General features: G+C 44.6%; 1 protein-coding gene and 1 long non-coding RNA gene across 3 annotated transcripts; both read right to left on the minus strand.

Annotated features, from left to right (window-relative positions):
* Positions 1-794: 794 nt before the first annotated feature.
* On the minus strand, positions 795-2,439 carry LOC120020263. Of its 2 annotated transcripts, XR_005472425.1 has the most exons (4): positions 2,083-2,439; positions 1,919-2,006; positions 1,477-1,600; positions 795-1,380 (listed from the first exon to the last, which is right to left on the minus strand). It is a non-coding gene; the product is annotated as an uncharacterized LOC120020263 (long non-coding RNA). The 2 variants fall into 2 exon arrangements; XR_005472426.1 differs by lacking the exons at positions 1,919-2,006; positions 2,083-2,439 and adding an exon at positions 1,768-1,885.
* A 13,878-nt stretch (positions 2,440-16,317) lies between these two features.
* Positions 16,318-18,213, minus strand: LOC120019935 (repetitive proline-rich cell wall protein 2-like). The gene is made up of 3 exons (XM_038963346.1): positions 18,207-18,213; positions 16,875-17,740; positions 16,318-16,557 (listed from the first exon to the last, which is right to left on the minus strand). Exons 1-3 carry the CDS (start codon positions 18,211-18,213, stop codon positions 16,318-16,320), a joined length of 1,113 nt encoding a protein of 370 aa, XP_038819274.1.
* Between the last annotated feature and the right edge of the window lie 4,834 nt (positions 18,214-23,047).

Below are 23,047 nucleotides of genomic sequence, written 5' to 3' on the forward strand. Positions count from 1 at the left end.
AGGTCAGGGCTTTGTGATGGCCACTCCAATACCTTGACTTTGTTGTCCTTAAGCCATTTTGCGATGGTCATTATGGCCAAACAGTTCTATTTTTTGTTTCATCAGACCAGAGGACATTTCTCCAAAAAGTATGATCTTTGTCCCCAGGTGTAGTTGCAAACCGTAGTCTGGCTTTTTTATGGCGGTTTTGGAGCAGCGGCTTCTTCCTTGCTCTTGATATAGGACTTGTTTTACTGTGGATATAGATACTTTTGTACCTGTTTCCTCCAGCATCTTCACACGGTCCTTTGCTGCTGTTCTGGGATTGATATGCACTTTCGCACCAAATTAAGTTCATCTCGAGGAGACAAAACGCGTCTCCTTTCTGACGGCTGTGTGGTCCCATGGTGTTTATACTTGTGTACTATTGTTTGTACAGATGAACATGGTACCTTCAGGCATTTGGAAATTTCTCCCAAGGATGAACCAGACTTGTGGAGGTCTACCATTTTTTTCTGAGGTCTTGGCTGATTTCCCCATGATGTCAAGCAAAGAGGCACTGAGTTTGAAGGTAGGCCTTGAATTACATCCACAGGTACACCTCCAATTGACTGAAAATGATGTCTATTACCTTATCAGAAGCTTCTAAAGCCATGACATCATTTTCTGGAATTTTCCAAGCTGTTTAAAGGCACAGTCAACTTAGTGTATGTCAAGTTCTGACCCACTGGAATAATCTCTGTAAACAATTGTTGGAGAAATTACTTGTGTCATGCACAAAGTAGATGTCCTAACCGACTTCCCGAAATTTGTGGAGTGGTTGAAAAATGAGTTTTAATGACTCCAACCTAAGTGTATGTATACTTCCGACTTCAACTGTACATTGACATGGAGTTTCTCACTCAAACTTACCTTACCCAATGTACCTTCCTTTGTCATATTTTAAATATTAACAAAAATGAGGTTACGTTACAAAAGGTTGTCTGTCAGAATCCAAAACTTGATTTAAATATATCAGTTATTAACATTACAGTTTTCAACTTCTATGGCCATAACGACCAGCTCTGCATCTGAGGTCTCTCTGAGATGACGAGGCCCTCTTCTCATTCAGCCACTCCACAACAGTTTTGCCTCCCCCTGCTGTCCCCTGCACTAGCTGTGGCCAAATTGTTTTTCTTTTAGGCTTGCCACATATCCTGCAGGGGAAAGCAACAGGTAACCTCCTTTCCTGACAGGTTCATGACCAGCCTTTTGCAATTCTCATCATCTGTGGATCTGGTCAGGCTTTTTACAAGGGTGGAAGCAGCAGCAACTCTAGCATTAGGGGGGTTGCTTGTTGCTGCTTAGCTGTCCTCCAGGCCCCGTTGTTGCTTCTGGATGGAGCTGGCTTCAGGTTCTTGTCTACAGAGGGACACACAGGTAGTGGCTTATTAAACACATCGCACAAAATAAAATTGCTATAGTCAAGCACACAAATGTGAATTTAAGAGAACTCACCTTTGGGGTGGGGGACGGGGGGCACCGCACCGCCTGTTCAGAACTGGGGGCCAACATGGATGGCTGAATTTCAGGTGTGGGGGGGTTAACAACCTTCCGGTTTGAGCTGGTATCGGTTTCTTGTCTACAGAGGGACAAACGGGCATTAGTGTCTTATTGAACACACCACACAATGTTGATTATTTGAATTATTATTGTTACATGTTATTTGAACAAAGCATATTTTTGGGGGTAATTGTTTTTCTTTGAACTTAAGTTGTATTGTTTAAGATTGAACTAATTTTAATTGACCTTTTTTAAATATAAGAACTGGAAGCTACCATGGACGGCTACATTTCAGGTGTGGAGGTGGGTCCTTGTATTTTCCAGCATGTCACTGTGCTCTTTCACTCGTCTGCCTTTTTTATTCTGTCACACCCCAGCTGGGCCCTTTGGGCCTTACCTGCTGATCCTTTTTCCAAATATGGTGTTGGACAGCACGCATTCTTGTCCCAGGCAAGGTGTTAAGCTGCCTTATCCAGCCTATGTAGCTGTAAAAACCAAAATAAATAATTAGCCGATACACAAAAAAGTGGATAACAAATATTCAGATGCATAACAAGTTACCTTCTTTGTTTATGATCTGTGGAGTTATAGACTGCATTGGTCACAGTCCCAAAGCCAGCCCTCTGTAAAGCTCTATCCAGTAGTAGATCTTGGGAAACTGGGACTATCCCAAACTTCAACAAGTGAAGGTGTGCAGCAACCAATCAAAGATAAGTGGGCGTCGTAGGGGGCTGGCCTCCCTGCTGTCCATCTCAAGTCTGAGTAGAAACAAACTGTTTTTATTTTTTGTCTTTGTTGACTGAGTAGAAAATTGACTGACTTGTATTTTGATTTGTTAAACTTTATAAAGTGTATGAAAGTATAAGTATAAGAGCAGACGCTCTTATCCAGAGCGACTTACAAATTGGTGCATTCACCTTATGATATCCAGTGGAACAACCACTTTACAATAGTGCATCTAAATCTTTTAAGGGGGGGGGGGGTAGAAGGATTACTTTATCCTATCCTAGGTATTCCTTAAAGAGGTGGGGTTTCAGGTGTCTCCGGAAGGTGGTGATTGACTCCGCTGACCTGGCGTCGTGAGGGAGTTTGTTCCACCATTGGGGTGCCAGAGCAGCGAACAGTTTTGACTGGGCTGAGCGGGAACTGTACTTCCTCAGAGGTAGGGAGGCGAGCAGGCCAGAGGTGGATGAACGCAGTGCCCTTGTTTGGGTGTAGGGCCTGATCAGAGCCTGAAGGTACGGAGGTGCCGTTCCCCTCACAGCTCCGTAGGCAAGCACCATGGTCTTGTAGCGGATGCGAGCTTCAACTGGAAGCCAGTGGAGAGAGCGGAGGAGCGGGGTGACGTGAGAGAACTTGGGAAGGTTGAACACCAGACGGGCTGCGGCGTTCTGGATGAGTTGTAGGGGTTTAATGGCACAGGCAGGGAGCCCAGCCAACAGCAATCCAGACGGGAGATGACAAGTGCCTGGATTAGGACCTGCGCCGCTTCCTGTGTGAGGCAGGGTCGTACTCTGCGAATGTTGTAGAGCATGAACCTACAGGAACGGGTCACCGCCTTGATGTTAGTTGAGAACGACAGGGTGTTGTCCAGGATCACGCCAAGGTTCTTAGCACTCTGGGAGGAGGACACAATGGAGTTGTCGACCGTGATGGCGAGATCATGGAACGGGCAGTCCTTCCCCGGGAGGAAGAGCAGCTCCGTCTTGCCGAGGTTCAGCTTGAGGTGGTGATCCGTCATCCACACTGATATGTCTGCCAGACATGCAGAGATGTGATTCGCCACCTGGTTATCAGAAGGGGGAAAGGAGAAGATTAATTGTGTGTCGTCTGCATAGCAATGATAGGAGAGACCATGTGAGGATATGACAGAGCCAAGTGACTTGGTGTATAGCGAGAATAGGAGAGGGCCTAGAACAGAGCCCTGGGGGACACCAGTGGTGAGAGCACGTGGTGCGGAGACAGATTCTCGCCACGCCACCTGGTAGGAGCGACCTGTCAGGTAGGACGCAACCCAAGCGTGGGCCGCGCCGGAGATGCCCAACTCAGAGGGTGGAGAGGAGGATCTGATGGTTCACAGTATCAAAGGCAGCCGATAGGTCTAGAAGGATGAGCAGAGGAGAGAGAGTTAGCTTTAGCAGTGCGGAGCGCCTCCGTGACACAGAGAAGAGCAGTCTCAGTTGAATGACTAGTCTTGAAACCTGACTGATTTGGATCAAGAAGGTCATTCTGAGAGAGATAGCAGGAGAGCTGGCCAAGGACGGCACGTTCAAGAGTTTGAGAGAAAAGAAAGAAGGGATACTGGTCTGTAGTTGTTGACATCGGAGGGATCGAGTGTAGGTTTTTTCAGAAGGGGTGCAACTCTCGCTCTCTTGAAGACGGAAGGGACGTAGCCAGCGGTCAAGGATGAGTGAGGTGAGGTAAGGGAGGTCTCCGGAAATGGTCTGGAGAAGAGAGGAGGGGATAGGGTCAAGCGGGTAGGTTGTTGGGCGGCCGGCCGTCACAAGACGCGAGATTTCATCTGGAGAGAGGGGAGAAAGAGGTCAAAGCACAGGGTAGGGCAGTGTGAGCAGAACCAGCGGTGTCGTTTGCCTTAGCAAACGAGGATCGGATGTCGTCGACCTTCTTTTCAAAATGGTTGACGAAGTCATCCGCAGAGAGGGAGGGGGGGGGGGGGGATGAGGATTCAGGAGGGAGGAGAAGGTGGCAAAGAGCTTCCTAGGGTTAGAGGCAGATGCTTGGAATTTAGAGTGGTAGAAAGTGGCTTTAGCAGCAGAGACAGAAGAGGAAAATGTAGAGGAGGGAGTGAAAGGATGCCAGGTCCGCAGGGAGGCGAGTTTTCCTCCATTTCCGCTCGGCTGCCCGGAGCCCTGTTCTGTGAGCTCGCAATGAGTCGTCGAGCCACGGAGCAGGAGGGGAGGACCGAGTCGGCCTGGAGGATAGGGGACATAGAGAGTCAAAGGATGCAGAAAGGGAGGAGAGGAGGGTTGAGGAGGCAGAATCAGGAGATAGGTTGGAGAAGGTTTGAGCAGAGGGAAGAGATGATAGGATGGAAGAGGAGAGAGTAGCGGGGGAGAGAGAGCGAAGGTTGGGACGGCGCGATACCATCCGAGTAGGGGCAGAGTGGGAAGTGTTGGATGAGAGCGAGAGGGAAAAGGATACAAGGTAGTGGTCGGAGACTTGGAGGGGAGTTGCAATGAGATTAGTGGAAGAACAGCATCTAGTAAAGATGAGGTCAAGTGTATTGCCTGCCTTGTGAGTAGGGGGGGAAGGTGAGAGGGTGAGGTCAAAAGAGGAGAGGAGTGGAAAGAAGGAGGCAGAGAGGAATGAGTCAAAGGTAGACGTGGGGAGGTTAGTCACCCAGAACTGTGAGAGGTGAGCCATCCTCAGGAAAGGAACTTATCAAGGCGTCAAGCTCATTGATGAACTCTCCAAGGGAACCTGGAGGGCGATAAATGATAAGGATGTTAAGCTTGAAAGGGCTGGTAACTGTGACAGCATGGAATTCAAAGGAGGCGATAGACAGATGGGTCAGGGGAGAAAGAGAGAATGTCCACTTGGGAGAGATGAGGATCCCAGTGCCACCACCCCGCTGACCAGAAGCTCTCGGGGTGTGCGAGAACACGTGGGCAGACGAGGAGAGAGCAGTAGGAGTAGCAGTGTTATCTGTGGTAATCCATGTTTCCGTCAGTGCCAAGAAGTCGAGGGACTGGAAGGAAGCATAGGCTGAGATGAACTCTGCCTTGTTGGCCGCAGATCGGCAGTTCCAGAGGCTGCCGGAGACCTGGAACTCCACGTGGGTCGTGCGCGCTGGGACCACCAGGTTAGAGTGGCAGCGGCCACGCGGTGTGAAGCGTTTGTATGGTCTGTGCAGAGAGGAGAGAACAGGGATAGACAGAGACATAGTTGACAGGCTACAGAAGAGGCTACGCTAATGCAAAGGAGATTGGAATGACAAGTGGACTACACGTCTCGAATGTTCAGAAAGTTAAGCTTACGTTGCAAAAATCTTATTGACTAAAATGATTAAAATGATACAGTACTGCTGGCTGGTGAAGTAGGCTAGCTAGCAGTGGCTGCGTTGTTGACTTTGTTTGAAAGTGCAGCTGGCTAGGTAACCTCTAACTGGCTAGGTAACCTCGATAACCTCGATAATTACTCTAAACTACACAATTATCTTAGATACAAAGACAGCAAAGACAACTATGTAGCTAGCTAACACTACACTAATCAAATCGTTCCGTTGTAATGTATTATTAGTTTCTACAGTGCTGCTAGTCGGTAGAAGTTGACTAGCTAGCTAGCAGTTGTTGACTAGGTAGGAGAACGGCGGCGCGGCGGACGAAAATAGCTGGCTAGCTAACCTCGATAATTACTCTAAACTACACAATTATCTTAGATACAAAGACAGCAAAGACAACTATGTAGCTAGCTAACACTACACTAATCAAGTCGTTCCGTTGTAATGTAATAGTTTCTACAGTGCTGCTATTCGGTAGAAGTTGGCTAGCTGGCTAGCTAGCAGTGTTGACTACGTTAGAAGGACGAAAATAGCTGGCTAGCTAACCTCGATAATTACTCTAAACTACACAATTATCTTTGATACAAAGACGGCTATGTAGCTAGCTAAGAAAAATTGCTCAGATCAAACAAATCAAACCGTTGTACTGTAATGAAATGTAATATTGCCTGTGGAGCGAAGCGAAGTGCGACTACTCGCTCCAGCCCGGAAGTCATACTACATGCTGTATGGCAATTATTCATTTTCAAATCACCTTAACTGTACAGTAGGTGTAGTAGACATGCTGTGTTGGGAAAATAAATCAGAATGAATTTCAAGGGAGAAAAAGTGATTTTAAGTAAAAAATGTATTCAATTATTATTGATTGTCACAGGGAATGTCATGTGTGCCCAACACAGCATGTCTACTACACCTACTGTGCAGTTAAGGTGATTTGAAAATGAATAATTGCCATAAAAGAACAAGATATAACATTTACAAACACAATGTATGCACCAGTCAGTCAGTGTTTTTCTGGGCCTGGCTAGCACCATTCTGGGACCTCACCAGTTCCAGCCACTCTTCCACAATTTGGCCGCCAGAGGTAGCGGCACAGAATCGCACAGTTCCATTCAGTGTCCAAATTCACAAGTTTTAGGCTTGCCACATTTAGAACAGTTGTATCCTTCATACGGCTTGTGCGCCCTGACTTTATTTCCAGACTCCAGCCTCTTCCTCCTCCTCCATTCGGTGGTCCTGGAGACCTTGGGTCCACCAGCAGGAGGGGGCAGAGGAGTGCATGTCTTGAAAGACTGGAGTTATAGGGAGGGAGGTGGTAGGCACACTGGGTGGCAGTGGCTGACTAGTGGCTGCCCTGCCACGCTGTGTAGCCTGCCCCGTTCTGTCCTCTGGAAGCTGGTACAGTAGGTGCTGCTGGTTGACGGGGCTGGCAGCGGTGGTGTGCTCCTGACTGCAGCGTGGAAGGTGCCTGAATCCTCTGGTGAAGGGTCACTCTCGCCATGGAGGACATCCTATTGTTGTACCTGTGTGATAATTGTAATTGTTTTCAGTAACACTGTGTCAAGGTCAACTTGTTGACCTCGAACAGTTGCAGCGTTGTGTGGATCTTCAGGTTTGGGCTGCTCAGCACCATGTTCCCAAGCACAGTCTTGCCAGCAGGGTGTTTGTGGCACAACTCAATGAAAATGGCCTCTACTGTCCTGCTGGTGTTGGGCCACTGAGCAGGTCCAGAGCCTTGGCCAAGCAGGGAGCTGGATGAAAAAGGGAAACATCACGTTAATGAGAAATACACTCACATGGCTTTGTGTGAGATTAGAACAATGTTCAGCACGTACCATTTCATACTCTCTTCCCCCTTCACGGTTGAGGACTTTGAATTTTTTAAGCGCCCCTGCAGGACTCAGTTCCGGGAACCTCTCGGGGAAGGAGACAGCCGCCTTGTCTCTCTCTGGAAGATTTTCCCAGAGAGCCATGATCTCCTATGTGCCTATTGGAGATCCATGGCCCCTCCAGCAGCCTCACCAGACTCTTGTCCAGGTATTCACCAACCCCATCAATTCCTATGTACTCCTGGAAATAGAGTAATGGGGAAGGGTTGGATTAATAGTTATGAATGGAAAGAAACTTAAGCAATCCGAGCTGTTTAGGATGTAGACAAGCGATCAAAAGTTGTAGAACACCTACTCATTCAAGGATTTCTCTTTATTTTTACTATTTTCTACATTGTAGAATAATAGTGAAGACGTCAACTATGAAATAACACATGGAGTCATGTATTAACCAAAAAAGTACACTGCTCAAAAAAATAAAGGGAACACTAAAATAACACATCCTAGATCTGAATGAATGAAATATTCTTATTAAATACTTTTTTCTTTACATAGTTGAATGTGCTGACAACAAAATCACACAAAAATTATCAATGGAAATCAAATTTATCAACCCATGGAGGTCTGGATTTGGAGTCACACTCAAAATTAAAGTGGAAAACCACACTACAGGCTGATCCAACTTTGATGTAATGTCCTTAAAACAAGTCAAAATGAGGCTCAGTAGTGTGTGTGGCCTCCACGTGCCTGTATGACCTCCCTACAACGCCTGGGCATGCTCCTGATGAGGTGGGGGCTTGTCTCCTGATGGATCTCCTCCCAGACCTGGACTAAAGCATCCGCCAACTCCTGGACAGTCTGTGGTGCAACGTGGCGTTGGTGGATGGAGCGAGACATGATGTCCCAGATGTGCTCAATTGGATTCAGGTCTGGGGAACGGGCGGGCCAGTCCATAGCATCAATGCCTTCCTCTTGCAGGAACTGCTGACACACTCCAGCCACATGAGGTCTAGATTGTCTTGCATTAGGAGGAACCCAGGGCCAACTGCACCAGCATATGGTCTCACAAGGGGTCTGAGGATCTCATCTCGGTACCTAATGGCAGTCAGGCTACCTCTGGCGAGCACATGGAGGGCTGTGCGGCCCCACAAAGAAATGCCACCCCACACCCACCGCCAAACCGGTCATGCTGGAGGATGTTGCAGGCAGCAGAACGTTCTCCACGGCGGCTCCAGACTGTCACGTCTGTCACATGTGCGTGTGAACCTGCTTTCATCTGTGAAGAGCACAGGGCGCCAGTGGCGAATTTGCCAATCTTGGTGTTCTCTGGCAAATGCCAAACGTCCTACACGGTGTTGGGCTGTAAGCACAACCCCCACCTGTGGACGTCGGGCCCTCATACCACCCTCATGGAGTCTGTTTCTGACCGTTTGAGCAGACGCATGCACATTTGTGGCCTGCTGGAGGTCATTTTGCAGGGCTCTGGCAGTGCTCCTCCTTGCACAAAGGCGGAGGTAGCGGTCCTGCTGCTGGGTTGTTGCCCTCCTACGGCCTCCTCCACGTCTCCTGGTAGCGCCTCCATGCTCTGGACACTACGCTGACAGACACAGCAAACCTTCTTGCCACAGCTCGCATTGATGTGCCATCCTGGATGAGCTGCACTACCTGAGCCACTTGTGTGGGTTGTAGACTCCGTCTCATGCTACCACTAGAGTGAAAGCACCGCCAGCATTCAAAAGTGACCAAAACATCAGCCAGGAAGCATAGGAACTGAGAAGTGGTCTGTGGTCACCACCTGCAGAACCACTCCTTTATTGGGGGTGTCTTGCTAATTGCCTATAATTTCCACCTTTTGTCTATTCCATTTGCACAACAGCATGTGAAATTTATTGTCAATCAGTGTTGCTTCCTAAGTGGACAGTTTGATTTCACAGAAGTGTGATTGACTTGGAGTTACATTGTGTTGTTTAAGTGTTCCCTTTATTTTTTTGAGCAGTGTATATGATAAATATTCCCTTTGATGATCTACATCAGAAAGCACACCAGGAATCCCAGGTCCACAATAAATGTTTGTTCTGTTCGAAAAAATCCGTTATTTATGTCCAAATACCTTCTTTTGTTAGCGCGTGTTGTTTACATATCCAAACGCTAATTCTGGTCAGCGTTATATAGGACAAAAACTTCAAAAAGTGATATTACCGGTCGAAGAAACATTTCAAACTAAGTACAGAATCAATCATTAGGATGTTTTTAACATATAGCTTCAATAAAGTTCCAACCGGAGTATTCTTTCTTGTCTTCGTGAGCAATGGAACGCGCATGAGGAAAAAGCATGATCAGAAAATGGCTGCTTGATGGACACCTGACTGATTCTGCTATCATTCTCTCCCACAACATCATAGAAGTCTCAATATAATTTCTATTGATGGTTGACATCTAGTGGAACCCCTAGGCAGTGCACAATCATTCATATCTCAAGGGGATTTCATTAGGGACTCTGGTGAATACATACAAGCTCAGATTTCTGACTTCCTGTTTTGATTTCAACTCAGGATTTTGCCTGCCAATATTTACATTTACATTTAAATAATTCAAACAGTTTTAGAAACTTGTGTTTTCTATCCAATACTAATAATAATATGCAAATATTAGCAACTATGACTGAGGAGCAGGCCGTTTGATATGGGCCCCTTCAGCCATAAGAAGTTAAGCAATGGCTTTTTTCTGGACACTCTTCCGTAAAGCCCAACTCAGTGGACTGTACGGCTTGAAGTGGTACTATGGACAGGTACTCCAATCTCTACTGTGGAGCTTTGCAGCTCCTTCAGGGGTCTCTTTGTTGCCGCTCTGACTAATGCCCTCCTTGCCTGGTCCGTGAGTTTTGGTGGGCGGCCCTCTCTTGGCAGGTTTGTTGTGGTGCCATATATTTTTAATAATGGATTTAAATGGTGCTCTGTGGGATGTTCAAAGTTTCTGATATTTTTTTATAACCCAACCCTGATCTGTACTTCTCCACAACTTTGTCCCTGACCAGTTTGGAGAGCTCCTTGGTCTTCATAGTGCCGCTTGCTTAGTGGTGTTGCAGACTCGGGGGCCTTTCAGAACAGGTGTGTGTATATATATACTGAGATCAAGTGACACGAAGGTCATTGGTTGCGCCAGATCTTATTTAGGGGCTTCATAGATGGACAAAATCAACATGCGGACGCAAGCGCGTGCCCAGTGTAGTCAGCATGTTGTGTTAACACTATGGTTTTGGCGTGCGCTCATGGAAATGTGTTCACTGGACTTTAACAAATGAAGCATCCAAACCAAATATGTCTCTTTATTTGCTCTGCAGAGGACCAAGATCCAATGAACTTGAGTGAAAGTCCTTGAACCAAAGTTAATGTTTGATCTGCATGTACATATATACCTATTAGCATTGTGTCTAACTGTCCAGTGTGGAGATCGAGATGAGTGGCCTCATGAGTGTTCTGCTGGTCACATCAGCAGCCTTGCTGGTTATAGCTAACGGACAGAGCAACTATGATATGTTGAGGGAGGTTGACAAGAAACATGTTGACATGGCTATAAGATATGCAAATAAGAATAGTGAGTTTCAGAACAATCGAAAAGAGCACCTCAATTTTTTACAAGTTCTTGGAAAATCTGAGGTAAGATTTAAATTATTCATGTTTGTTTTTGTCATGTGTGATTCACTGTTTATCATAAAAATGATAAATAGCTCCTTCCATCTTTCTGTCTACAGATCAACGCTCGGGAATTTAAAATCAACTTGTTCTTGAAAGCAACAGTTTGCTCTAAGGCCAGTAGTGACAGTGAACATAAACATCGCCCTGAATGTGGCTTTAAATCCAGAAGGGTGAGTAGTTCAGAACCTCCATGTGTCTTATATCCTCTTATCGCTTGGTAACATGCCATAGCTGTGTGTCTTAAATATCCACATACTATTTGAAATAGTTTTCTTGTAAAGGATAAGGATACATTGGACTGCATGCTCTGGTTTAGAGCAGTGCTTCACGGCAGTAGTAAGGATCCTCCATGTGTGTGATTAGAGTTGTAGCCCTCTGTGACCATTTCTGATTTGTAGATAATGAAGCTGAAGCACAAGAGGTGTAGATTTCAGTTAAAATATTGAATTTACCTCGACTCTGGAATATGAAGGAGGTCAGTACAAGCTCACCCATGTCCAAATGCATGAAATTCAGTGTTTAGTATTTAGGGCTCCCATGTGGCGCAGCGGTGTCACTACAGTCCCTGGTTTGAACCCAGGTTGTATCACATCCGGCCGTGATTGGGAGTCCCATGGGGCGGCGCACAATTGGCCCAGCATCGTCCGGGTTTGTCCGTCATTGTAAATAAGAATTTGTTCAACTGACTTGCCTAGTTAAATAAAGGTTAAATGTAAAAAAAAAATAACCACGTCTATACATTTTTACTTAATGTGCTTTCTCTGTCTCTGCAGCCTTTTATAAACTGTGTTGTTTGCAGCAAAGACTTCCATGACAGCACTGCCCCCTACATTGACTGTGTTCTCCACAAAGATGTGAAGAAGGTAATACACTTCAAAACATAAAAAAAAAAAACTTCTACTTCAAAAATACACATTTTGTTCAATTCTAATTTCATAAACTTTTTCTCCTGACAAAATCATTGTTTTTATGAATATTATTTTCAGCAAGATGACATCCGACATGACAAGTGTACACAACTTCAACGTGGAGGGTATACAACTTTAGCCTTACTTGCCAAAGAAGACCTTCAGACTGGATGCCTTGGCTGTTTCTGATAACTAATGAAAGTACGTGTCCAGCACTGACGGTCAGAGGCAGTCCTTATAAAGCACTTCTGTCTATGGATTTATAATGTAGCCTGTTGGAATTTAACACAATGCAATTGTCTCAAAAATACTCTTTCCAATTTTGAATCCCTTATATTATCGTAATCCACATAGAATATTTATCTAAACGTACCCTTCTTTGCTGATTCTCCACATATATTTAAAGAGAAAGTGAGAACAGTCTGCTACTTAAGATTCACATGGATTACCCAACCGCTTATTTCAATGTTGTACGTTTACGAAATAATATTACTGTTGAAAGTAAAGCTTATTCTAATTTAACCAGTATGAGGGGTGAAAAATGATTGCATCAAATAAAAAACAAATGAAATAAGGATGTTATTGGATTTTCTTTATCTTAGCATTGTTTTAAAATTTGGGGAAGAAAATTGCCTGTATGTCTGCATATATGTCTTGCAGTGTAAAATGATTGCAGCTCTGTTTCTACTTCTCTCAGGGCAGAGTGCCCACAGTCTCATCTCTGGGCAGCCAGGTCTGCCTGTGACCGTAGATCACTACCAGGTTTTTATAGGTAACATAATGAACTTAGGGTCTGGTCCCTATTGTCAATTCAGTATTTTCCTCAGTCACTGTGATCATATGTCTGCTTTGGGTTTTGTCTTTCTAATAGGTGATCTTTTTATTTTTAGATTCGATGACGGGTTGGTTGTTTAACAACAACCGAAACGTGCGCAACTATTGGGCAAAATAGACGTAGAAATACATGTTACTTCGACACTGTCTGCATCTGGGTCATACCTGAGATGTGATATAAGGCACTGATTCATAATCTATCAGCCAGCAGTTGACATTCACCAATCAAGTAGGTGACCCTTGTCAACATTTCTAAGTGACCCCCAAGCTTTTGAACGGTAGTGTCTAACTTGGAAGTACAATGTTTGCTGGTGTACAATGTTTACGGAGGCAGGGCAGACGTCACCCGCTTTGATGTGTGGTCATTAAATAACAAACTGGATGAGTTAGCGGCAAGGGCTAAATTTGAAGAGGACTTTAGGAGAAGTAATTTAATCTGCTGTACAGAAACGTGGCTCAAGCAGGACAATATTGATGGATACACACCTGTCATTCGAGCAGATGGAGACAAAACAACGTCACACAAATCAATAGGCGGGGGACTATGTATCTTTGTAGATCATACTTGGGCCACGCAGTGTAATGTGATTGAACAAGTGTTCACCAGAGACTGAGATTCTAATTGTATCTACCACGCAAGTTCGGACAAATTACCGTTTCTCTGGTCTATGTGCCTGGACCTGACATAAGGAAGCTGCTGACAGGGTGAGACTGTTTCAATGCTGCGTTTTCACAATCAACTGACCAGCCAGTATTTGTGCTTGGGGATTTTAATACGCTCTCCCTCTCCGCGCACCTCCCCACTCTGCAACAGTAGGTCACCTGTCCAACTCACATCCTGGATCAGTGTTATGGCAACGTAGAGGACACATACAAAGCAGTGTGCAGAGCACCCATCGGGAAATCACACTATAACGTTATCCATCTCCTACCGAGATACAGGCAGCAGGTGAAATGTGAAAAATCTGTAGAGACATCCATTCAGGTGAGGGGAGGAGCTCAAGGATTGCTTTGAAGTCACAGACTGGGAGGTGCAAGGATCCCCACGAGTTGACAGACAGTATTACGTCATGTCATTAACAAAACTTTCAGAGTATTTCCCAACAACAAGCCCTAAAGACATGAAAGGATATACTGATGCTGTAAAGGAGAGAGAAAATGAATTCAGGTCAAAAGTATTCAATCCCCTTGGCGTTTTTCCTATTTTGTTGCATTACAACCTGTAATTTAAATTGATTTTTATTTGGATTTCATGTAATGGACATACAAAAAAAATTGTCCAAACCGGTGAAGTGAAATTTAAAAAATGGAAAAGTAGTGCGTGCATATGTATTCACCCCCTTTGCTATGAAGCCCCTAAATAAGATCTGGCGCAACCAATTACCTTCAGAAGTTACATAATTAGTTAGATTGCAGACAGGTGGACTTAAATTAAGTATCACATGATCTCAGTATATACACTGCTCAAAAAAATAAAGGGAACACTTAAACAACACAATGTAACTCCAAGTCAATCACACTTCTGTGAAATCAAACTGTCCACTTAGGAAGCAACACTGATTGACAATAAATTTCACATGCTGTTGTGCAAATGGAATAGACAAAAGGTGGAAATTATAGGCAATTAGCAAGACACCCCCAATAAAGGAGTGGTTCTGCAGGTGGTGACCACAGACCACTTCTCAGTTCCTATGCTTCCTGGCTGATGTTTTGGTCACTTTTGAATGCTGGCGGTGCTTTCACTCTAGTGGTAGCATGAGACGGAGTCTACAACCCACACAAGTGGCTCAGGTAGTGCAGCTCATCCAGGATGGCACATCAATGCGAGCTGTGGCAAGAAGGTTTGCTGTGTCTGTCAGCGTAGTGTCCAGAGCATGGAGGCGCTACCAGGAGACAGGCCAGTACATCAGGAGACGTGGAGGAGGCCATAGGAGGGCAACAACCCAGCAGCAGGACCGCTACCTCCGCCTTTGTGCAAGGAGGAGCAGGTGGAGCACTGCCAGAGCCCTGCAAAATGACCTCCAGCAGGCCACAAATGTGCATATGTCTGCTCAAACGGTCAGAAACAGACTCCATGAGGGTGGTATGAGGGCCCGACGTCCACAGGTGGGGGTTGTGCTTACAGCCCAACACCGTGCAGGACGTTTGGCATTTGCCAGAGAACACCAAGATTGGCAAATTTGCCACTGGCGCCCTGTGCTCTTCACAGATGAAAGCAGGTTCACACTGAGCACATGTGACAGACGTGACAGAGTCTGGAGACGCCGTGGAGAACGTTCTGCTGCCTGCAACATCCTCCAGCATGACCGGTTTGGCGGTGGGTCAGTCATGGTGTGGGGTGGCATTTCTTTAGGGGCCCCACAGCCCTCCATGTGCTCGCCAGAGGTAGCCTGACTGCCATTAGGTACCGAGATGAGATCCTCAGACCCCTTGTGAGACCATATGCTGGTGCGGTTGGCCCTGGGTTCCTCCTAATGCAAGACAATGCTAGACCTCATGTGGCTGGAGTGTGTCAGCAGTTCCTGCAAGAGGAAGGCATTGATGCTATGGACTGGCCCGCCCGTTCCCCAGACCTGAATCCAATTGAGCACATCTGGGACATCATGTCTCGCTCCATCCACCAACGCCACGTTGCACCACAGACTGTCCAGGAGTTGGCGGATGCTTTAGTCCAGGTCTGGGAGGAGATCCCTCAGGAGACCATCCGCCACCTCATCAGGAGCATGCCCAGGCGTTGTAGGGAGGTCATACAGGCACGTGGAGGCCACACACACTACTGAGCCTCATTTTGACTTGTTTTAAGGACATTACATCAAAGTTGGATCAGCCTGTTGTGTGGTTTTCCACTTTAATTTTGAGTGTGACTCCAAATCCAGACCTCCATGGGTTGATAAATTTGATTTCCATTGATAATTTTTGTGTGATTTTGTTGTCAGCACATTCAACTATGTAAAGAGAAGTATTTAATAAGAATATTTCATTCATTCAGATCTAGGATGTGTTATTTTAGTGTTCCCTTTATTTTTTTGAGCAGTGTATTTAATCACCACCCACCAGAACATGAATAAAGTTAGCAGGACAGTCAATTTCATTATTCATTTTACATCTATGCCTAGCCTTAGACTACACTCTTAGAAATTGTTCTTGGCTGTCACCATAGGAGAACCCTTTTTGGTTCCATGTAAAACCCAATAGAGTTCTACCTAGAACCAAAAAGGGTTCTCCTTTAGGGACAGCCGTAGAACCCTTTTGGAACCCTTCTTTCTAAGAGTGTACAGTATGCCTGCCTCCTGAAAAGTAGGAGACCATCAATCACTGGAATTGTTTTATACATTTATTTAAAACATAATTGAAGTTATTGACATTTATGAATAAACAATATAAGTTAGATACTAATTTACCTTTTTGCATGTAGTCATATTTCCTCTTCCTTGGTCGGGGTTGGATGGGGTAGGATTGGGTTGGATGGGATGGGGTTGACTGTCATGCTCAGTGAGTTGGAGTTTTTTTTAAAGGTGACAGGACTTTCTCCCCGTCTTCTTTGGTTTGGTGTGGGTGTAGCTGGTCTCCTGGGTGGTGGGGGTTATTGGGGGTTTAACCTGGTTGGGGATCCGGGTGAAGCTGGTCTCCTGGGTGGTGGGGGATATCGAGGGTTCAACCTGGTTGAGGATGGGGGTGTAGCTGGTCTCCTGGGTGGTGGGGGATTTCGGGGGTTCAGCCTGGTTGAGGATGGGGGTGTAGCTGGTCTCCTGGGTGGTGGGGGATATCGGGGGTTCAGCCTAGTTGAGGATGGGGGTGTAGCTGGTCTCCTGGGGGGCAACTGTATCAGACAGTTCTTGGGCAGCAATAGGAGGAGGGTTGTAGTGTGGGGGTATGGGTGTTGATTGCCACTGCGAAATAGAACATATTAAGGAAATGGGACAGACAAGTGGACAACAGTTTCCAATTGGCAGAGGTGAGCATGTATATTTAAGCAATAAGGCCCGAGGAGGTGTGGTATATGGCAATATACCACGGCTAAGGGCTGTTCTTAAGCATGACGCAATATGGAGTGCCTGGATATAACCGTGGTATATTGGCCAGGGTGGTAGGTGTTTAGGGTCTGAAGAGAAGGGTGGTAGGTGTGAAGGGTCTGAAGAGAAGGGCGGTAGGTGTGAAGGGTCTGAAGAGAAGGGCGGTAGGTGTGAAGGGTCTGAAGAGAAGGGCGGTAGGTGTGAAGGGTCTGAAGAGAAGGGCGGTAGGTGTGAAGGGTCTGAAGAGAAGGGCGGTAGGTGTGAAGGGTCTGAAGAGAAGGGCGGTAGGTGTGAAGGGTCTGAAGAGAAGGGCGGTAGGTGTGAAGGGTCTGAAGAGAAGGGCGGTAGGTGTGAAGGGTCTGAAGAGAAGGGCGGTAGGTGTGAAGGGTCTGAAGAGAAGGGCGGTAGGTGTGAAGGGTCTGAAGAGAAGGGCGGTAGGTGTGAAGGGTCTGAAGAGAAGGGCGGTAGGTGTGAAGGGTCTGAAGAGAAGAGAAGGGCGGTAGGTGTGAAGGGTCTGAAGAGAAGGGCGGTAGGTGTGAAGGGTCTGAAGAGAAGGGCGGTAGGTGTGAAGGGTCTGAAGAGAAGGGCGGTAGGTGTGAAGGGTCTGAAGAGAAGGGCGGTAGGTGTGAAGGGTCTGAAGAGAAGGGCGGTAGGTGTAGGTCTGAGGAGAAGGGCGGTAGGTGTAGGTCTGAGGAGAAGGGCGGTAGGTGTAGGTCTGAGGAGAAGGGCGGTAGGTGTAGGTCTGAGGAGAAGGGCGGTAGGTGTAGGTCTGAGGAGAAGGGCGGTAGGTGTAGGTCTGAGGAGAAGGGCGGTAGGTGTAGGTCTGAGGAGAAGGGCGGTAGGTGTAGGTCTGAGGAGAAGGGCGGTAGGTGTAGGTCTGAGGAGAAGGGTGGTAGGTGTGAAGGGTCTTTATTTGGAGCTGCAAAGTAAAGAGAATTAAACAAGTTTAGAATTGTATTTCACAGCTGTATATGTAGGATACTTATTTTAATAAAAAAATTTAACTGAGCATTAAAATGTACTTAATTTGTAAGTGGATTACATCACAAAAAATGTAAAGAATGTGAATGATGGATAACAAGATGACCATTGGATAGATTCACTGTGGATGGGAGCATTGCTGTCTGGTGGTCCCAATTCATCCATTGTTTGGAATTGTTTTCTCCACAAGATCTAAAACTGTCTTTAGAAAGACTTTGCAAAGACAAGTTGAACCAGCTCTATTAGGCAGGGGTGTCAAACTCATTCCACAGAGGGCCGAGTGGCTGCTGGTTTAAGGTTTTTCCTTTCAATGAACACCTGGACAACCTAACCAAGGGAGGGGAGTTCCTTGTGACCTTCATTTATCAATCAAGGGTGGAGCAAAAACCTGCAGACACTCGAACCTCCCATGGTACGAGTTTGACACATGTGGATTAAAGTAATTAACCACTCAAACGAGTTTAATCAGGTGTGTAGATGTTGCCCAGAACAAAACCCTGTGCCCACCATGAAACTCCATAGACTGTAGCCTAGCTCGCTAAAGCTAGCTGAAACTGTTGAGTAGGCCAAAAGCTAAGATTTTGTTTGAAAACCTTGACAGATCAGTGAAAATGCATAGTGGTTTGAGAAATGTCGTAAAAAGCAATAAATCAATCTCCATAACATTACATACTAGCGATTAGAACCACGTGGTTTATTTGTATACTTCACTTACCGGGAAAGAGAATAATCGCATGGGAGGATCGGGTACGTTCCAAGTTGTCGTCATGATGCGCATTTGTGTTGTAGGTCAAATTACACAGATTCTGCACATACATTCAAACTGACTGGAAAAGCGTTTCTTAGATTCATTTAATTTGATATTCTTATATAAATTGAACACAGAAAGTAACCTCCCCTGCAGCCGATTGTGTTGACGAGCTGCAACGCGCTCCGCATTACATTGGGTTGAAGTTGCATATGTACAGTACTGATCTTGGGTCAGTTTTCCGTTATTTTCTCGTACGACTTGGGGAGAGAAAGCAACATCACCCGCAAGGGTTTTGATCGGCCAACATATGTTTTCTGACTGCAATGAGCGCAAAACCCAAAAATATTAAGTGAAATCAAGAATAGAAAACAGTATTTGCCATTGATAATGTATTTACATGTTCCCTGGCAAAGATCCCAAAGAGTGCCATTACTTGGAGTAATCTCTGAACGGTTTCAAAATGCCTACCTGTTGAATATCATATTGTCTGCAGCAAATAAATGTATCGGGAAGAGTGGAGTGGAAGATTAAATACATTTCTTTCAATGGGAAAATCACCCATAAAATAAATCTGAACACAGATGTAGGCTGCTATTACACATACTAATGCCTTGTTCAGGTACTATCGGAGTTCTCGGGAATTCCTAGTTCCGACTGGGAAGATTCACTTGAATGACCCTCCAAATAGGAAGTGGGAAATTAGAAAATGATGTGGCCAATCTTATTAGTTTAAGAATTGTTCAGACTTCAAAAGCACTTGAACACAATCATGTCGGAGTTACAACTTCCCATTTTCCCACGAGAATGTGAAGCCAGCATAATACAGCATTCAAGTGCTAGTCGGTACTAGGAAACTGACATTTCTGACCTGTTAACTGGTTGAACGCGTTAGAGTAGCCTAAGTATGTGACATGACCGTAATAATCATAATGGAAAGGCCTTGGAAGTGCCATAAGTGTAAGCCAGCATCATTCATTATTTTTACATTAACCTGTTTAACATGTAATACATGCATTATGAAGAAACTTGTGTGATTTAGGCTCCACGAAATATGAAATTGGTTATGAAGAAAATCGTGTACTGTTGCCTACATGACAAAAAGGCCTTCTGGTTACAAGTGCGCCAGTATCCAAAGTATTAAGCGAAATCAAGCACAGAAAACAGCATTGGCATTAATAAAACCATTTTTCACACAAATTAAGTCGCATGTAAATGCGTTTTTTCTCAAATTCTGTTCAGCAAGTCTAAAACAGTACATATAGGCATACAACGACACATTTTAAAACATGTTTAAACAAAGGTAACATTGCTGTATATTCATAACGTTGAATTAGCCATTAAGAAGAACAGAAATGAAATATAAACTATCGTGTCTATATGGTTGTTGCAAAGGCTTGTGTGTAGCCTATTGGTTAAATCTGTGTCTTTTCTCACTAAATAAGCCACACAAAAACACAAATTGATTGTGAGACTGTGTTGAATATGTATAAACTGAAGGTAGAAGCCTAAGTGTTATTGTTTATTCGTTTACTCCAATTGGGGGAGGGGTGGTAGGGTTTGCGGGGAATAATAAAGGTATATTTACCCCAAAATATGGGGGATTGGAAATTATGCAGACAATTTACATTAATGGAAGCAATTTTTATTTGACCTTTAACTGACTTGCCTATTTGACCTTTAACTGACTTGCCGTCATTGAAAATTCTTATTTTCAATGACGGCCTAGTAACAGTGGGTTAACTGCCTGTTCAGTGGGAGAACGAGAGATTTGTACCTTGTCTGCTCGGGGATTCGAACTTGCAACCTTTCGGTTACTAGTCCAACGCTCTAACCACTAGGATACACAACCTGTCTGCATTAAAGCTGATCCACCCCTTAAAATAATATTTGATTAAAGCCCGACAACAATCTAAGCCAATCCCGTCTGTTTTGCCCAATAGTTGTGCACGTTTCGGTTGTTGTTAAACAACCAACCCGTCATCGAATCTAAAAAAAAACCAAAGCAAACTTTAATGCTGTTTGGTCTACAGACATATGATCACAGTGACTGAGGAAAATACTGAATTGACAATGTGTGAACACAGCCTGGCCATAGGGACCAGACCCTAAGTTCCCTAAGTTACCTATAAAAACCTGGTAGTGATCTGCGGTCACAGGCAGACCTGGCTGCCCAGAGATGAGACTGTGGGCACTCTGCCCTGAGAGAAGTAGAAACAGAGCTGCAATCATTTTACACTGCAAGACATATATGCAGACATACAGGCAATTTTCTTCCCCAAATTTTAAAACATTGCTAAGATAAAGAAAATCCAATAACATCCTTATTTCATTTGTTTTTTATTTGATGCAATCATTTTTCACCCCTCATACTGGTTAAATTAGAGTAAGCTTTACTTTCAACAGTAATATTATTTCGTAAACGTACAACATTGAAATAAGCGGTGGGTAATCCATGTGAATCTTAAGTAGCAGTCTGTTCTCACTTTCTCTTTAAATATATGTGGAGAATCAGCAAAGAAGGGTACGTTTAGATAAATATTCTATGTGGATTACGATAATATAAGGGATTCAAAATTGGAAAGAGTATTTTTGAGACAATTGCATTGTGTTAAATTCCAACAGGCTACATTATAAATCCATAGACAGAAGTGCTTTATAAGGACTGCCTCTGACCGTCAGTGCTGGACACGTACTTTCATTAGTTATCAGAAACAGCCAAGGCATCCATGCTGAAGGTCTTCTTTGGCACGTAAGGCTAAAGTTGTATACCCTCCACGTTGAAGTTGTGTACACTTGTCATGTCGGATGTCATCTTGCTGAAAATAATATTCATAAAAACAATGATTTTGTCAGGAGAAAAAGTTTATGAAATTAGAATTGAACGAAGTTGGGGTTTTTCTATGTTTTGAAGCGTATTACCATCTTCACATCTTTGTGGAGAACACAGTCAATGTAGGGGGCAGTGCTGTCATGGAAGTCTTTGCTGCAAACAACACAGTTTATAAAAGGCTGCAGAGACAGAGAAAGCACATTAAGTAAAAATGTATAGACGTGGTTCATTTGTTTTTTGTTATTTTTTACATTTAACTAGGCAAGTCAATTGAACAAATTCTTATTTACAATGACGACCAAACCCGGACGATGCTGGGCCAATTGTGCGCCGCCCTATGGGACTCCCAATCACGGCCGGATGTGATACAACCTGGGTTCAAACCAGGGACTGTAGCGCCACATGGGAGCCCTAAATACTAAACTCCTGCATTTGGACATGGGTGAGCTTGTACTGACCTCCTTCATAGTCCAGAGTCGAGGTCAATTCAATATTTTAACTGAAATCTACACCTCAGCTTCATTATCTACAAATCAGAAATGATCACAGAAGGCTACAACTCTAATCACACACATGGAGGATCCTTACTACTGCCGTGAAGCACTGCTCTAAACCAGAGCATGCAGTCCAATGTATCCTTATCCTTTACAAGAAAACTATTTCAAATAGTATGTGGATATTTAAGACACACAGCTATGGCATGTTGCCAAGCGATAAGAGGATATAAGACACATGGAGGATCTGACCTACTCACCCTTCCGGATTTAAAGCCACATTCAGGGCGATGTTTATGTTCACTGTCACTACTGGCCTTAGAGCAAACTGTTGCTTTCAAGACCAAGTTGATTTTAAAATCCCGAGCGTTGATCTGTAGACAAAGATGGAAGGAGCCATTTATCATTTTTTATGATAAACAGTGAATCACACATTAATAATTTAAATCTTACCTCAGATTGTCCAAGAACTTGGAAAAAATTGAGGTGCTCTTTTCGATTGTTCTGAATTTCACTATTCTTATTTGCATATCTTATAGCCATGTCAACATGTTTCTTGTCAACCTCCCTCAACATATCATAGTTGCTCTGTCCGTTAGCTATAACCAGCAAGGCTGCTGATGTGACCAGCAGAACACTCATGAGGCCACTCATCTCGATCTCAACACTGGACAGTTAGACACAATGCTAATAGGTATATATGTACATGCAGATCAAACATTAACTTTGGTTCAAGGACTTTCACTCAAGTTCATTGGATCTTGGTCCTCTGCAGAGCAAATAAAGATACATATTTGGTTTGGATGCTTCATATGTTGTCTTGTTAAAGTCCAGTGAACACATTTTCATGAGCGCACGCCAAAACCATAGTGTTAACACAACATGCTGACTACACTGGGCACGCGCTTGCGTCCGCATGTTGATTTTGTCCACCCCACACCAGACGCGATCAGGACATGCAGGTTGAAATATCAAAACAAACTCTGAACCAATGACATTACTTTGGGGGAGGAACAATGTTGTTAGAGCCTTCTCTTGCCAGTTTACAAAAAATGTTAGTAGTTGCACTTTCAGACGTCCCTTGTTTCTTCCTATTTACTTCAGCTCTTGCACAAGGCTGTGTACAAATGCCTCATCCTTCAAGGTAGCAGCAGAAAGGATTGGCTTCCT

The sequence above is a fragment of the Salvelinus namaycush genome, chromosome 25 (genome assembly GCF_016432855.1).
Source record: "Salvelinus namaycush isolate Seneca chromosome 25, SaNama_1.0, whole genome shotgun sequence".
Classification (NCBI taxonomy): domain Eukaryota; kingdom Metazoa; phylum Chordata; class Actinopteri; order Salmoniformes; family Salmonidae; genus Salvelinus; species Salvelinus namaycush.

Bases quoted from the DNA above. Each gene is read 5' to 3' on its own strand.
- LOC120019935 (XM_038963346.1), bottom strand. The intron at 16,558-16,874 runs GTTATATCCAGG...CCCACCACCCAG, and splicing joins ACCCTGGCCAATATACCACG to GAGACCAGCTACACCCCCAT.